Raw genomic sequence first — 14,543 nt, 5'->3', positions numbered from 1 at the left:
TAAAAAAAAAAAAAAAAGAGGGGGGGGGGGGGGAGAGAACCTAACAGAAATAATGACCACATTTTATGAATCTTGCTTTCTAACTAAAGCAGAATGCACACAGCTTTCTATGTGAGACCCAGTAGAAGCATAAGAAAGGCTTATATATGGTTTCCCTCAGTTTTCATGATTCTTTCTCACAGGCTTACTTCCATTTGGGAGTCAATGACAAATTGGGATTATCTGGAAGACCGGACAGGCCTATAGGATGCCTTGGAACATCAAAGGTTGTTGCCAGAAATGTTAATATTGTTGTTATTGATGTATATCTCAGATAAACATTGAATTAGTCTCTGAATTATTTGAAATAGAATTGAAATGTAATTTTATTTTATGCATGTATCTTAAAGTCCTTGTAATGTATTTTGCTATTATCAATGTGCATGCTCTGTCTTACTATTAAGTTGTCATATGTTTCCTAGACATACAATTACAGTAATACTTGGCCAAAACAGACTGAATGGTGATGAAGTAAACTGCTTTAACTGAAATAGAATGTAGAACTGCATACCTAGTAAAAAACAGAGTACCTAAAATTACATATGTAGGTTTTATCTTAAATATTTTTTTTTAATTCAACTGTTCTACATTGATTATTACCTTGATAGTTTCAAAATATCTTTTTTCCTTTTCAGCTACTTCAGTGCTTCAGATATTTTAAAGAAAAGATTAATGGAAGCTTTCTCTCTCAACAGATTTATCGAATACTAGGAAAGACTGTAGTTTGCTACTCGATCATTTTTGATCTAAGCGATTTCTACATGTCTCAGGATGTTATGATGTTGATTGATGACATTAAGGTATTTATCTGTAACTTTTCCTTTGAGAAACTGACAAAAATAGAGTCTGTAGAAGAATAAACTGTGAAGTATGATAAAACAGAAGATTGAAAGGGGAACACTGTATAGTCTGTATTCTTCTAATACAAAGATAACCTTGCAGTTTATGCTGGAAAGTGTATTAAGATGAATATCTTGTCAGCCCAGTACGAGTTCTAGTATCTGTATCTGTCAAAAAACCTGACCCAACAGTGATTGGGAATGCTGTAGTGCAGCAAGCAAATTATCACTTATTTCTTTGGGAAAGCAAATGTTCTTGGCTGAAAGGAGAAATGAGACTGGTCCCTTTAAGGGAAATATGAAAGCCTCACCTGGAGGAAATATTACTTGCCTTTGCACAAATATTAAAAATTGCATTCCTTCCCTCGCTTTAAGGCAGGCAGTAGTGCAGAGCTTACCTGTCAAGTCCTCTGTGCTTGAGCAGCTACTTCCAGTGCATAGAAGGTGGCACTGGTTATTCCATGCTGGTGGCTATGATTCAAGTCCTGGATTCCCATGCATACTTATTTGGTCATCGTATGTAGTTCAGTACACTGCACTCTGTTTAGTGGTTTAGTCTGTGATCAAACTCTACCCCAGCTAAAACCAGGACAATACGCTAGGAGTATTTTCAGGAAGCTTGTGAAATAGCAGTGCTTGAAGGCAGCTTATATTAGTTGAAAAAATCTTTTAGTGGTTTATTAGCTAAGTTTTTTTTAATCTGTTGGGGCTTTCAGTGCTGTTATTTTAAGATAGCTCTTCTAATATCTTGTACTGTGTATTCCGGTATATTGTGCTTGTGTACTTATTTTTTTTTTTTTGTGACTAACGTATTATTTCTTACCTAGAATGCACTGCAGTTCATTAAGCAGTACTGGAAAATGCATGGTCGTCCACTGTTTGTTGTACTTATCCGTGAAGACAATATAAGGTAGAGAGAGATAAAAGCATCATTTGCAGTGTGCTATTGTCCTAATTGCAAGATTAATGGAGTTCCGTTTCAAATTTCAGAGGGAGCAGATTCAATCCAATATTAGATATGTTGGCAGCCTTTAGAAAGGGAATTGTTGGAGGAGTGAAAGTTCATGTTGACAGAGTACAGGTATGATGTTTTTCCTGAATGTTGTGTCCTTACCTCCTAGTATTGGTACATGTATTCTTAGTACTTCTGTTTTTCAAGTGACTTCTGAGTATTTTATTTAGTAGCATAAAATTAAGGAGTCAAGCACCAAGACTTTTGGTACAGCTTTTGTTTTATCTCAAAAGAAACATGGGTTTATTTTAATTCCTTTTGATGAGTCTTTTGAAAGTGGTAATCTTCATAAAGGATTTTCAGAAGGGAGAAGGGTTTTTTTATGTTCAGCAATCTTGTGAAATTACCACCAAAGGATAAATCCACAGTGGTCAAACATTGAGGGATTTCTTTTCATGAGATAATCAACGAGGGAAAAAAAAAAAAGGTGCATCACCTATGTTAACATTCTTACAAGAACTAAGATCTAGTTTTAACATCTTTGCTGTTTGAATTAATCCTAAAGCAGGAACGTTGCTCCATTAAAATGTGAAAATTACGGATTCAGGTGCTGGTTTTAGGTACTTATATGTGCTAGTTAATCTTAGTTTATGCCTACTGAAGAACCCTTCTTTTTCTAAGAGGGAGGACCAAAGACACAGTTAACATTTCTTGTTCCCTAGAAAACCATGAATTTGTAGAAGAGCTGGGTCATTTGTAAATTAAATACCCATAGCTATAATGGTTTTAAATATCCTTGTAATCTTTCAAATATTTACATATTTCTACTGGTCACATGTACGTCATGAAGTCTCTCCTGTTACCATTTACTTTTCCTGTAGCAAATGCCATTACTGTCCATGGAAAACCTTTCATTTGTCTACAGTGTTGTTGTGTTGGGTTTTTTGTTGGTTTTTGCATTATTTTTTTTTTAGTTTAACTGCAGTGACTTTCTTGCCTTGCATTTGATTAAACTGATGTATTAGCAGGCAAGAAATTTCTCAGTCTATGTAATGCATCCTTATTTTAAGCACTACACTGTTACAGTTGTCAGGGAGTGAACTTCCCCTTCCATACTCATTGACCTTCTGGAAAGATTCTCTTTTTAAAAAAAAAAATAGTCATTAATTAGTAGTTTTAAAGTATTTAAGATGTTGACAGTCATTGGTCTTTGCTTTATTTGTTGTCCATTAAAAAGAGTACGTGGTAAAACTACAAACAAATGTTTATCTGGCTTTAAGGCACCCGAAAAAAAAAAAAAAAAAAGGCTGTATGAGGTAGGTTGCTTTAAAATTGTACTGTGAGCTCCCTGAGGCTTCATCTGTTACCTACAGTCATGATTTACCATTGAAGTTAAGAGGTGGTTAAGTGATCTGATGGCTGGCCTCCGCTGCTAAGCGGTACATCATATTCCTTGTTCTCTGAGTCGAGGTGTGCACTGGGGCCAGCAGAGGAACCACACAGGCAGGAGTGACAGAGCGAGGATTGCTGTGAGCATGGCTCAGGCCATCTTCTGGTGCCAGAGTGAGGTTGCTGTTATTTGAGTTATTGATGATGGGTCCAGCATGGGCAATTTCTGCCCTCCCAGGTTTGTTGTTGGTCATTGCCCCTGCTTCAGTTCTGCTGATGAATTTGTGTCTAACTATGCTGTAACCCAAAACTATAGAATGATCAGGTTTGAAAGCAAAGCAAAACCAGATTTGGTTAGTAACAGTTAATATTGCAGAAGCGAAGAGCCGGTAACTATTGCACGTTGACAGAGTGGGTTGAATCATGTGCAGAAATCGCTTCCAATGGATCTGCCATTGAGAGAATCATTAGTGTAACAGGGCCCAAATACAACTTCACTAAATAGTTACATACTTGCTCAGTCCTCCTGTAGATTTCTCAGTAAAATCTATTTAAAAAACCTCACAAGAATGCCTTATACTTTTTCCAAAGATAAATTCTTACTGCATCCATAAATACAATGTGCTAACTTCCCTGTATGTCAGTACAAGGTGTTTAATTATGTTGCAGCATATTAATTGTTAAGATTTAATTCCTGTTACAGTATTAACCTAAGGATATATAAACTGGTTTGGGTTAAATGGAAATTGTCTTGCATTTCGTATTTTTATTCTTAATGTCCCTTTCTCTTTTGCAGTTTTCCAAAGCCTTTGCATCTTTCTTTTACCCTTTTTATAAATGAATGGTAGATGTCAGTGATCAGTGTTTTTACTGGTGGAATATGGTGTGCTTTGTCCATCAGTTTAACTATAATCTCTCAATCTTAGTGCACAGCTGTCACATTTTGGAAACAGCCTTGTTTCATTATGGGGGAGGATTTGGGACAAGGGACATGCCTAATTCTTGGTGTTTTCTTAAATAGTTCATCTATTCCAACACAACATATATTGAATCTTTGTGAATTGTATTCAGCTACTTCATTTAGAAACATATGTGTAAATGTGCCTTGAGATAGAATCTCTCAATGGGTGAATGCTCTTTTTTCTTGTAAAATATACAAAATGTAATTTCATTTAAAAATGTATATGCTTAGAAGACTTTTAGCTCTTTTCTGACTTTGACCTTCATTGTCATGTGTTTAAGCAGATATGCAAGTCAGAGAATGAATGACACTAGCAATAAAAGCAAAGCAGGTTTTTTTTACATTCAGTCATCTCACCATGTAACAGATCAATATTTTACTGCAACTTGTGTACAATGAAAATGGAATTTAAAAGTCCATGATACACACTCAGATTTACTTAGCTAATGACAACCATCAAAAAGCAGTCTTAAAAATGCTGTAGTACAATATATTTCCTCTGGAGGTATATAAATAGGAAATCCACATGAATTTGGAGTGAATGAATTGTAATGACTACATCAGATAAATGCAACTTTGAATTTCAGGTATGTAATATTCTGAGACAGAAGTATTTGTAAGCTGCATTTAATGTGCAAACTTAGGGCAGGCATGCTTGGTTAAAGGAATGACTACAGAGTAGGAAATGCTATTATGTTGTGTTTTCCTGTAACATCACCGAGACTGACAGGAAAACTACCCACCCTTCAGCAATCCCTGAGACAATGAGTATGATGATCCAGAACATGGGTATCACACAGGACTCTGAGGAATGCAAATCCTCGATCTCAGGTGTCTTCATCAGACCTGTTTTGGGGGGGGTGGGGGCTGGATATTGCTTGATTAAGCTGGACATTGCAGGCAAAAGAACACCAGAAAGCCAGCAAAAAAAAAGACAGCAGCCCTGAGAGATTTCTGCTGTCTTAAGTGAGATCTTAAGAAAAAGGAAAAACACTCTGAAAGTGTGAAGATATTTGGAACTGTAGATAAAGAAACTACTTTCTCAATGGAAATCACCAGCAACATATTGAGATCAAAACACAACTATATAGTTATGTATTTTTCCGCCTCTTTTGATTTATTTCAATTTTTCATTTCAGACGTTAATATCTGGAGCAGTTGTTGAACAACTTGACTTCCTAAGAATCACTGAAACAGAAGAGTAAGGCTATGTGTAAATAATAATGATGAAGTATTTGATAATTAAAATAATTTCTGAACTATGAAGAAATGATGTAATTATTTTTCAGGGCTCCTGTATTTAAGAGTTTGGAGGAGTTGGATCTTCCAAAACATTCAAAAGTCAAGAGACAGTCTAGTACTCCAAATGCTTCTGAACTTGAGCAGCAACCAGATGTAAATATTAATGACTGGAAAAACAAGTCAACATATGAGATCCTGCAGAAACTTAATGTAAGAAAACTTGATAAAGATACACTGTAACTTCATTCTCATGAAATGAGAAATTATGTGCTGATACTCTTTTTACCAGCAGCCTACTTAAAACATGGTTAATATCATGGCTCAATGTTAATAATATAGCTAGTAACATAAAATGTCTGATGTTCCTCTTCATACTTGGGGAATCTTCCTCTTAACAGTCCTTTATCTTAACATTACAGAACTTTCTGGTCCTTCATGCTGCAACTGTTGGCTTCCATTTCTCCCAGCTACCCAAATCTTCTTCTGGTAATAAATGACCATCTAGAAGGGGATCCATTTGTCATGTGTTTTATGAATAGATATTTTACTGCTACACTAAAATTCAAAAGACTTCAGCAGATGGTATTCACTCTGATAGACTGGTAATGTCTTAATGATACCAAGGTAATGTTCCAATCTGGCATTTTACCTGTATCTAGAAGAAAACTACCAGTTTCTAGATCCAGGAAGGATAGGAACACACAAAGTATTCTACTTGGTTCCCTATGTCACTACAAGCATTTCTGCTGTAAATGACAGGACCCAAGAACAGAAAATCAGGCAACATTTCTGAGGCCAAATTCTTACAGCTTAATTTGAACCATGGAGAAGCCTCTGCAAGCAGCAGTGACAAGGATACAGCATACATAGAGTGCGAAATAGTTGTGAAGTCCCCTTAAAAACAAAATTTGTAGACTTTTTTTTTTTTTTAATTAAAAAAAAAAAGGCCCTTTGCTTTCACTAGAAATTTTTAATATCTCTTTTGGTTTTGCTTCACTGAGAATCTGAAGGCTATTTGTCGTTATATTGTTGCTGTTTTTTTTAAGGACTGCAATTGCCTAGCAAGTCAAGCATTACTCTTGAGTATATTGCTTAAAAGGGAAGGACCGAATTTTATCACCAAGGAAGGTAAGAGCTTCTTTCATTTGACTATTGTATGTTTAGTTGTAATGAACATGAATAATGGCCATGCATGCAAGCGGTTCTGTAGCTATTTTCTTTGCCATTTAAAGCAATTTCTACATTACATGGGACATGCAAATGCATAGGATGTTGGGGAACGAGCTGCTAAATATATCAACTCTTTTAGGTTGTTTGTAGGCTGGTGCTGTATCTGGTTGTAATTTTGAACACCCAGGTATAAAAAATAGGGGTTTGACCTTGTATAGAAAACTGAAACTAAAGACAAGTTTGTGTGTCTCTAACAGTCTGAAATGTGTGAAGCTTTATACTCAATTTTTATTTCACTTCTATGTAATCAGACTTTAATTCAATATATCTGTGAAGCTTACTCTAATTTTGTCTTATGGCTTTGTATTAGAGCACAGGATTTAAATTAATGTAAAATAATTCAGAAGAGGCTACTGAGGCTTGTGGCTTTTGTGCTGCAAGATTTGGGGTTTTTTTTGTCCAAAAATTGCTTATTAGGTGCCTCTGTATATAGGAATACTCCTCAGAAAAAAAGGAGTGTTAAGATCCAATAATATTCTCTTAGTTATTCATCAAGCAGTGTAACTTATCACCTCATGTTATAGAGCCCTGCTTCGTAATTTTGATATGACAGCTGGCTCTTCTGATGAAGACTTGTCATTTTGACACAAATATACACTACATCCATATTGCTATATTAAAAATGTAATGGAAAACAATGTAAAGTGGAATAAATTTCATTGGCTGATACACTGTGCATTGTTGAAACACAATGTGAATCCAAAGTCATGGCTGGAATCGGAGTGTTAGGCACAAATAGCCTCTGAAACAGGCTTTGTCACCACTGTTACCTGTACTGTTGTCAGGCTTTGAGAGCCTCAGTAGTTTCCTTTAGTCCTTTTTAAGTTGTGTCCTTCTTTGCTCTGGAAGCAACTTGAGGCAGATTTCCTAACCTCTGTAAGCAATCAGCATAATGACTTTTGACCATTAGATCATGATGATGAACTTAAAAACTCTCTTGAAACCCTTCAGGTTAAAAAAAGTACTGTTGTGCCTCTGACTGTTCAGATCTAACTTGTATAGACCTTTTTGTGCCATCCCATATGAAATAGTAGATGCTGATAACCTTTTTAATATGCACCTTGCATTAAACAGTCTGAGTCACTGACTAAAAGTTCCTGTCCTCCTACGACTGGAGATTACTGAGACTGACATTAAATAATCACACAATCAATAAAACATAAATCTAAAAATAAAAGCTGAATAACATTGGATGTTCCAGCTGACAGGCACAGGCTATGATTTTGTGAGTCAACTTCTGCTACTACTGTTGTTGTAGATGAACTTACTGTTCACCAATAAGTGCCTGGCATGAAAAACACTGCCATGCCATCTGAGAATTTAAAATCTAGAAGCTGAATGAAGACTAAATAATGGAATGTTTGTCACCACTTTTACCTTTAACATAATGGTCCCCACTTGACCCCTGCACAGTTGAAGAGATGTCAGTATAGCAAGTTGATGCACTGATCAACTATGGACTGACAAAAGAATGGTATCTATTGTTCTGATTAATGTAATTAATGTACTACATGCCTTCTCTGAATCCTGGACTACCTGCTTTGACTTAGAAGCAGTGCTCTTCCCATCTCCTGCCCTCTCTTTTTTAGGTCATGTCTGTACAGCATGATGCTACTTTATTACATAACACTTCATGAAATGTTCTTTTTGGTTTGGCACACAGAAAATCAGCTTGGAGGAGAGTAGTAAATCAGTAATATAATGTCTTACATATCTGTCCAATATCCCCTGTTGTACTTGCAACAGTGATAATTAGCTTCACAAGAGTAGTGCTGTAATGCACCTGATTACCAAAGCTAGCTCACAGAGTCACTTGGGTATCTTTGTGGGCACCTTATTGTGGTTATTCAGGGCAGAGCCACAGGGCAGTGAAAGATCCTCTCTTTCACACTCTCCCAGCCTCCTGTAAAATGAAAGTAAGTCCTATGTCCCACGTGATTAACTAGGTGATCTATTATTCATATACAAAGTTGAAAACAACTCATGTCTTGGATATCAGCTATTACAAACTCTGTCCAAACATAACACCACTTCAGTGAACTACACTGTCAAGCACAAGACTTCCCTGTTGCTTCCTGTAGGTTTTAGCTCAACAAAGAGGCAAGACAGTGGAGAGAGTATCTGCATCCTGTATCCAAAACATAATCTGCAGTTTGAGGATGTACCTTATGATGGGGATGTACCTTTATAGGCCAAATCTGTACGTAGATTAATTTTCCCCAATATATTGCAAGAATAGGTGAAATCATAGGTGTCTTTATAGCACGAGCAGCAAATTTAGCTGAAATCTGGTTTGGTGTCTTGCATAACAATACACAACTGGATGATAGAGGACTTGATTGCATCTACATTTTAGATGTTAAGCACAACAGGTAAGTGCTTTACTAAAGCTGATGCAGAATTAACTTATCTCATCAAATTTACCTTATTACTATTAAATGAAAACCTGTGCATCTTTTTTGCTTTTGTTTGTGTTGTTTGTTTGTTTTTTTTAAAAATGCATTTAGGTACTGTTGCTGAGCATATTGAAAGAATCTATAGACGAGCTGGCAGCAAAAAGCTCTGGTTTGTATATATGTGTCACGTTCCTTTTGTTTTACACCAATTTTTTTTTCCTAACGTGTTTATACAGAGTAAAGCCAGATCATTATGCACTTAAAGGGGGGGGGGGGGGAAAAAAAGGACAGCTTTACTGACAAAATTGTGTTGGTTCATTGCAGCTGAAGATCTGGTCTATAATGCTTTAAAAAAAAAAATTGAGAAGTATTTTCTTACTGTTATCTTTTAAAATAGAAAAGAGTAATAAGCTGGTTTTGCTATGAGTGCTATTGCTGATGTACAGTTCTCATTAAATTTAATGAGAAAAGAATACTATTATTCTTATTTCTTACAGGGCATGATAAAATATTATCAGTAGCTTTCTGTAGCAAGGCTAGTGATCAAACATAAATCAGTTAAGTTGATACACTTGCACAGTTTGTTTATTGCCCCAAAATAATTTGCTTTGAGCCTGACTTTATCACAATAACTTTAAAAGATTTCAGCAAGTAGGTTGGCATTTACATGTTGTTTATTAATTTCTTTGCCCTGAAGCTCAGTAGAAATTTCATTTCTTTTTATTGAAGAAATGAGTTGAGCCTGTCCTGAATTCTGTTCTCTCACTCTGTAACTATTCCTAACAGATGAGGCTGTAAATATAAAAACTGGTTTTCATTTTAGTCTGTTCATACAATTAAATGGGCCTTTACCAATCATAAGGTAGAACCAAAATACCTTGGTGGTGTTTTTTGTAAAGAATAAAAATCAAAAGTATTTTTAGAAACAAAATATGTAAACTGTTTTTCATTTCTCTTCCATGATTGCCATGTGACATACATATAGGTTGGTGTTGCGCTACAGTGCTGCATTTGCACAGAAATTTTCTTCTTCTATAGCTCCACATATTACTACTTTACTGGTACATGGGAAACAGGTAAAGTGCCCAGAAGTCTGAAATGGAGCTCTGTGAGATTTTTTTGTTTGTTTGTTTGCTTATTTGCATTTTGATAGTATCAGCTAATGCATTTTTGAAATGCTTTGCTCTTGATGTTAAGAAGTGCACAGCAGTTTTCACAGGAATCAACATCAACTGTTTGAATTTTTTACTAATGCTACAACTCGTTCATTATCTCTGTGGATAAATGATTCTTAGGGGCCTCAAAGCCTGTGCTAGAAAAGCTCAAATACAGGTCTATTAGGTTTGTATTTTGTCAGGAAATTATTATTAAAAGTATTTATATCTTTAACCATCAACTGGATATATGAAAAAATGTTTTTCGTGGAAGTTACAGCTAGTTTTTAACCTAGCAGTTTACACAAGTCTCTTCTTTTCATGCTACACGTGTGCAATATTACCTCAGCATGGAAAACAAAACAAAGCCTCGGTATTACGTGTTGTACTTTTCTCTTGCAAAATCTTTCTAACTCTTCCTTAAATAGACTAAAAAATTACCAAGGTTATCTTGCAAAATGATGAAAATGTCACAAAAGAGAAGCTGGCATCTCTTACTTGGCTGTTTTCAAGATGATGCTGAAAAAGGAACGACACGCTTTTTATGGAGCTGGTAGTTTAATGAGTTCTAACTAAATTTATTTTTGATCCATTAACCTATATCTAGACTAAAAAATGAAAAGATTACATGTAGAAGATTACATAAAATCTGATCCAAATTCTACTTTATAAATAATGTATGTATTTACTGAGTTAGTTTTGATATCTCTGCTGTGTCAGATTTCAAACTTATATATGAATTCATTAAACTAGCTTTTAATATGTAGTGGGATTGCTCTGTTTTCTGCCCTCAGGTCTGTTGTGCGCTTCGCAGCAAGTCTTTTAGGTAAACTAGTGGACAGCCTTGCACCATCTATTACTAATGTTTTAGTTCAGGGTAAGCAGGTAAGTCTTTACTCCTGAGAAATGTATTAAGGAATGATAACAGAGAAACTAAATAAATGGGCTTTTTAATTTTGAAGGCCTCTGATGCGTCTTTTAAAGGTACCCCAATGGCTTAAAAAATCCTTACTGAAGGAGAAAAATCCAGAGAAAATAAAGATACATTTAATACTTGAATATACTATGGGCTAATAAATTTGCTTTTATTTAATGACAGAACAATACTAAAAAGACAGTTCAGCATCTAAATAAGAAGGGAAGAGGCATGATTTACATAACTTCTTAGATTTTATATATATGGCTTCTTATTTCACAAAAGTAGATGGAGTCAAGTAATAAAGCTTCTTTTTAAAACTTACTTAATGAAGGTGTAGCCACTCTCTCTGAGCGTAAGACAACAGATAGGTGGCAGCTTAGCAAAAAGTCTTCCAGGATTTTAGTTTTCTGTTCCAAACAAAGTTTAATCATTAGTGTTTCTTCCTTTCCTAAGGAGGTCTTCTTTTTTTTTTCCAGCACAATAATTTTAATTAGTTCATGAAGAGCCGTTTCCAAATAATAGTAATTGAATATTATGTATTTTTGTATTAAAATATGTATCTGTGTATACTTACCTATATGCAATGCTATTATGACAAATTTATCTTTGTCTTACTCCAGACTGAGGTCTGGGTATGTGCTTCTGGTGCTACACAGCTATAGAGCAAGCTGCACCTGCATGCAGCATGATTTGTAGCTGTTTATTTTCAACTTTTTAACCTAACTTGCCTTCATTGATCCCTTTATAATAATGATCTTTATTATAGGAGAAAAAATTAGTGTTGCTGTGTTTCACTGACACTGACAGTAGATTAAAAGCAAATCAGAATTTTAGCAAAATTCCTTTTTTGTGGTTAAACTATCCAGTACCAGCAATCTATTTTCTTAAAATGAAGGTTATAATTTTTAGGATGCTGTTAGAAATAAGAAAGCAAAACTATGAATTTAATTCTGAATTTTAAGTGAGCTCCAGAGCTGAAATGTCAGAAATGAAAGACTGTCTAAACCTAGTGTAGAGCTGTCATTATATAGCCAGTTTTGAAACCAAAGCAGTGGTCTTGTATTTTTATTTTCATTTGGAAAAATACATTCCATATGTACTGTGGCCTTTAGTGAATTTTGTTATTTTAATAGCATCCAACTGACAGTATTAACAAGCGTCAGTCACTGACATAAGATTATTTTTGTGTTGTGAAATTTTAACAAGAAAAGTAGAGTTCATGAAGTTTCATTTCTGAATTGCTTCTATGGTGCTTTTATTCCTGTCCATATCTTCTGAATTGTTTTCAATATACCATAGGTGACACTTGGACCTTTTGGCCAAGAGGAAGAAGTTATTTCTAATCCCTTATCCCCAGCAGTGATTAAGAACATCATCTATGAAAAATGTCATTTACAAGATGAAAGAGAAGCTGTAGTTCAGCAGGAACTTGTCATACATGTTGGCTGGATCATCTCAAATTCACCTGAACTTTTCAGTGGCATGCTGAAGATAAGGATTGGGTCAGTGAAGTATCTGTTGTTGTTTTTACTACTAGTATTGCACGGGAACATACATACTTCAACAGAGATTGTTGCTACATTGCAAAAATGGTGTATGTAAGATGATGCAGCAAAATTTGTGTACTTCAATTTTACCTTTCTAGGAAGCCTGCTTTAAATCAGTGTGCCAAAAACCGGTACACAACTAATCTCAAATTTGCCAGTCAACAGTGTAAAGTGGCAGAGGGGCAGTTCTTGTAATAGCCCAGCTGAAGCTTTCCTACAGCTAATACAGTGAACCACAGGATTTTTCAAAGCTTGATCTCCACCACATTAGGGCTTTAAAACCAAAAACAGTGTAGTGGGGTTAGATGCATTCTGTACAGCAAATAAGCAGTGGCAAGTATGCTGCCTCCAGGTCACCCTGTCCTGGCAACCAAGAGAATGTTCTGCCCGGCTCACCTAGTGGCCAAGGAGGCAGTGACCAGCTGGCTAACCAGACTGGGTGTAGCTCTGGCATAGACACAGTGAGTCTCCACTAACAATGCAGTGAGTTAGAGGGGTTCTGCTTTAGATTGCAGCTGGCCTCATATCCATACTTGAAATAATAAAGTATGCACTTGAGTGTGTTAGTGGTGCTCCTGAGACAGTTTCCTACGTGGCAGCAGACATATGGCACACTGGGTGCCATCCAGTTTCCCAGTTGCGGAGTGGATACAAAGTCTGCTCACAGTTTGCTCTCCGTGCATGGGCAGCAAGGCAATTTCTAAAGAAATCTTCTATCGTGTACTAGGTAAAGGTGTGCTGCACCTGCTTAAGGCTGGTAACTAGCTCAAATTTTATTGCTGGTAAACATGTGATGTGGACATAGAGTCCTAGAAGCATAATGGATCACACCAAACCAAATGCTGGTTCTTCCTTTACAGCACCCCACAGGTAATGTAGATGCACACAGGGTGTGCTGCTGCCTGCCCACCTGCCGGGCAGGTTAGAGTGACATGGCTGGAGGCTAGGGATGTATTGTGCTGGCAGGGAGGGAAGAATCAAGAGGTAGAGAGGGCAGTAAGAGCTTTTACTGTCAGAGACTTTCAGGACTTGAGGAAGGAGGAGGGAAAAGTGCAGGCTAGGATTAAGGCTCCTGGATGAGGCCTTCATAAGCTCTTTGCTCACTTGAGCAGTCACCTATGTCATGTAGGTTTGGGTCAAATAGGTAGAGACTGAATAAATGCAATAATCTAGGAAGGATGCAGCGTGAATTTGATTCCCTTCTGAAACGACACAATTCTCCTCTGGGTCAACATATGCTTCTAGTTGCATTCTCTGGTTTCTAGTAAATGCTCAGCTCATAATATAGCCTTGTCTAAATCAGTCTTAAAAGTCTGGCAACCATGAGCAACAAATCCCTTGGAAACAGTGTTTCAAAGTACTTAATCTACTTCTTTTCAGAGTTTCAGCACAATAATCGGCCTAAAAAGATAGCTTGTTTTTTCAGAGTGTTGTCTGTAATGGGGACTTCAGGTAATAAAAGCCTTCTGCAGTTCAAATGTATTTACCATTACAGTTTTTCCTAAAATATTTCAAGGCACCAAGGTATACTTCTGATACTCAGTGACTCTGAATATCTGATATCCGGCATAACAAAGACATTGTTCAAGAGCAGTTCTCTACACAAAAATACTTAACTGCCATGGTAAAGAAAAACCTGATTTGTCCTATAAGGTTGCTAAAAATGTCTTTTTGTTCTTCAAAAAACCCCCAAACACCCCCCCCACCCCCCCCGCAACTGAACTGTATCCCTGTTACAGACACACACAACACTTCTTGAGTGTTGCTGAGCTACACAGTTGTCCAATTCTATACTAAATAGGTTAGGCTAAGCTATAGATAGCTTAGGAACCACAAACCTGAATCAAGTTTAAAACATCATTTACCTACTGGATT

The 14,543-nt window shown here is 36.3% G+C and overlaps 1 protein-coding gene across 7 annotated transcripts in view; it reads left to right on the top strand.

The window, feature by feature from the left end:
• The window catches only part of PHKB (phosphorylase kinase, beta), a 90,986-nt gene that overhangs the window by 60,898 nt on the left and 15,545 nt on the right, over positions 1-14,543 (top strand). For 5 of the 7 annotated variants that reach the window (XM_010585044.1, XM_010585045.1, XM_010585041.1 and 2 more), the window contains 10 exons: positions 183-266; positions 735-839; positions 1,706-1,788; positions 1,869-1,959; positions 5,320-5,381; positions 5,470-5,632; positions 6,469-6,550; positions 9,160-9,217; positions 10,997-11,087; positions 12,421-12,623. In XM_010585044.1, the coding sequence (XP_010583346.1) occupies positions 183-266; positions 735-839; positions 1,706-1,788; positions 1,869-1,959; positions 5,320-5,381; positions 5,470-5,632; positions 6,469-6,550; positions 9,160-9,217; positions 10,997-11,087; positions 12,421-12,623 (1,022 nt within the window). Of the gene's footprint in view, positions 1-182; positions 267-734; positions 840-1,705; positions 1,789-1,868; positions 1,960-5,319; positions 5,382-5,469; positions 5,633-6,468; positions 6,551-9,159; positions 9,218-10,033; positions 10,125-10,996; positions 11,088-12,420; positions 12,624-14,163; positions 14,237-14,543 lie in introns of those variants that run through there. The other 2 variants (XM_010585047.1, XM_010585042.1) reach the window with 2 other exon arrangements.

This window comes from Haliaeetus leucocephalus, unplaced genomic scaffold (assembly GCF_000737465.1).
Source record: "Haliaeetus leucocephalus isolate CR32 unplaced genomic scaffold, Haliaeetus_leucocephalus-4.0 Scaffold92, whole genome shotgun sequence".
NCBI classification, from domain to species: domain Eukaryota; kingdom Metazoa; phylum Chordata; class Aves; order Accipitriformes; family Accipitridae; genus Haliaeetus; species Haliaeetus leucocephalus.
This window is presented reverse-complemented; position numbering and strand designations above follow the sequence as displayed.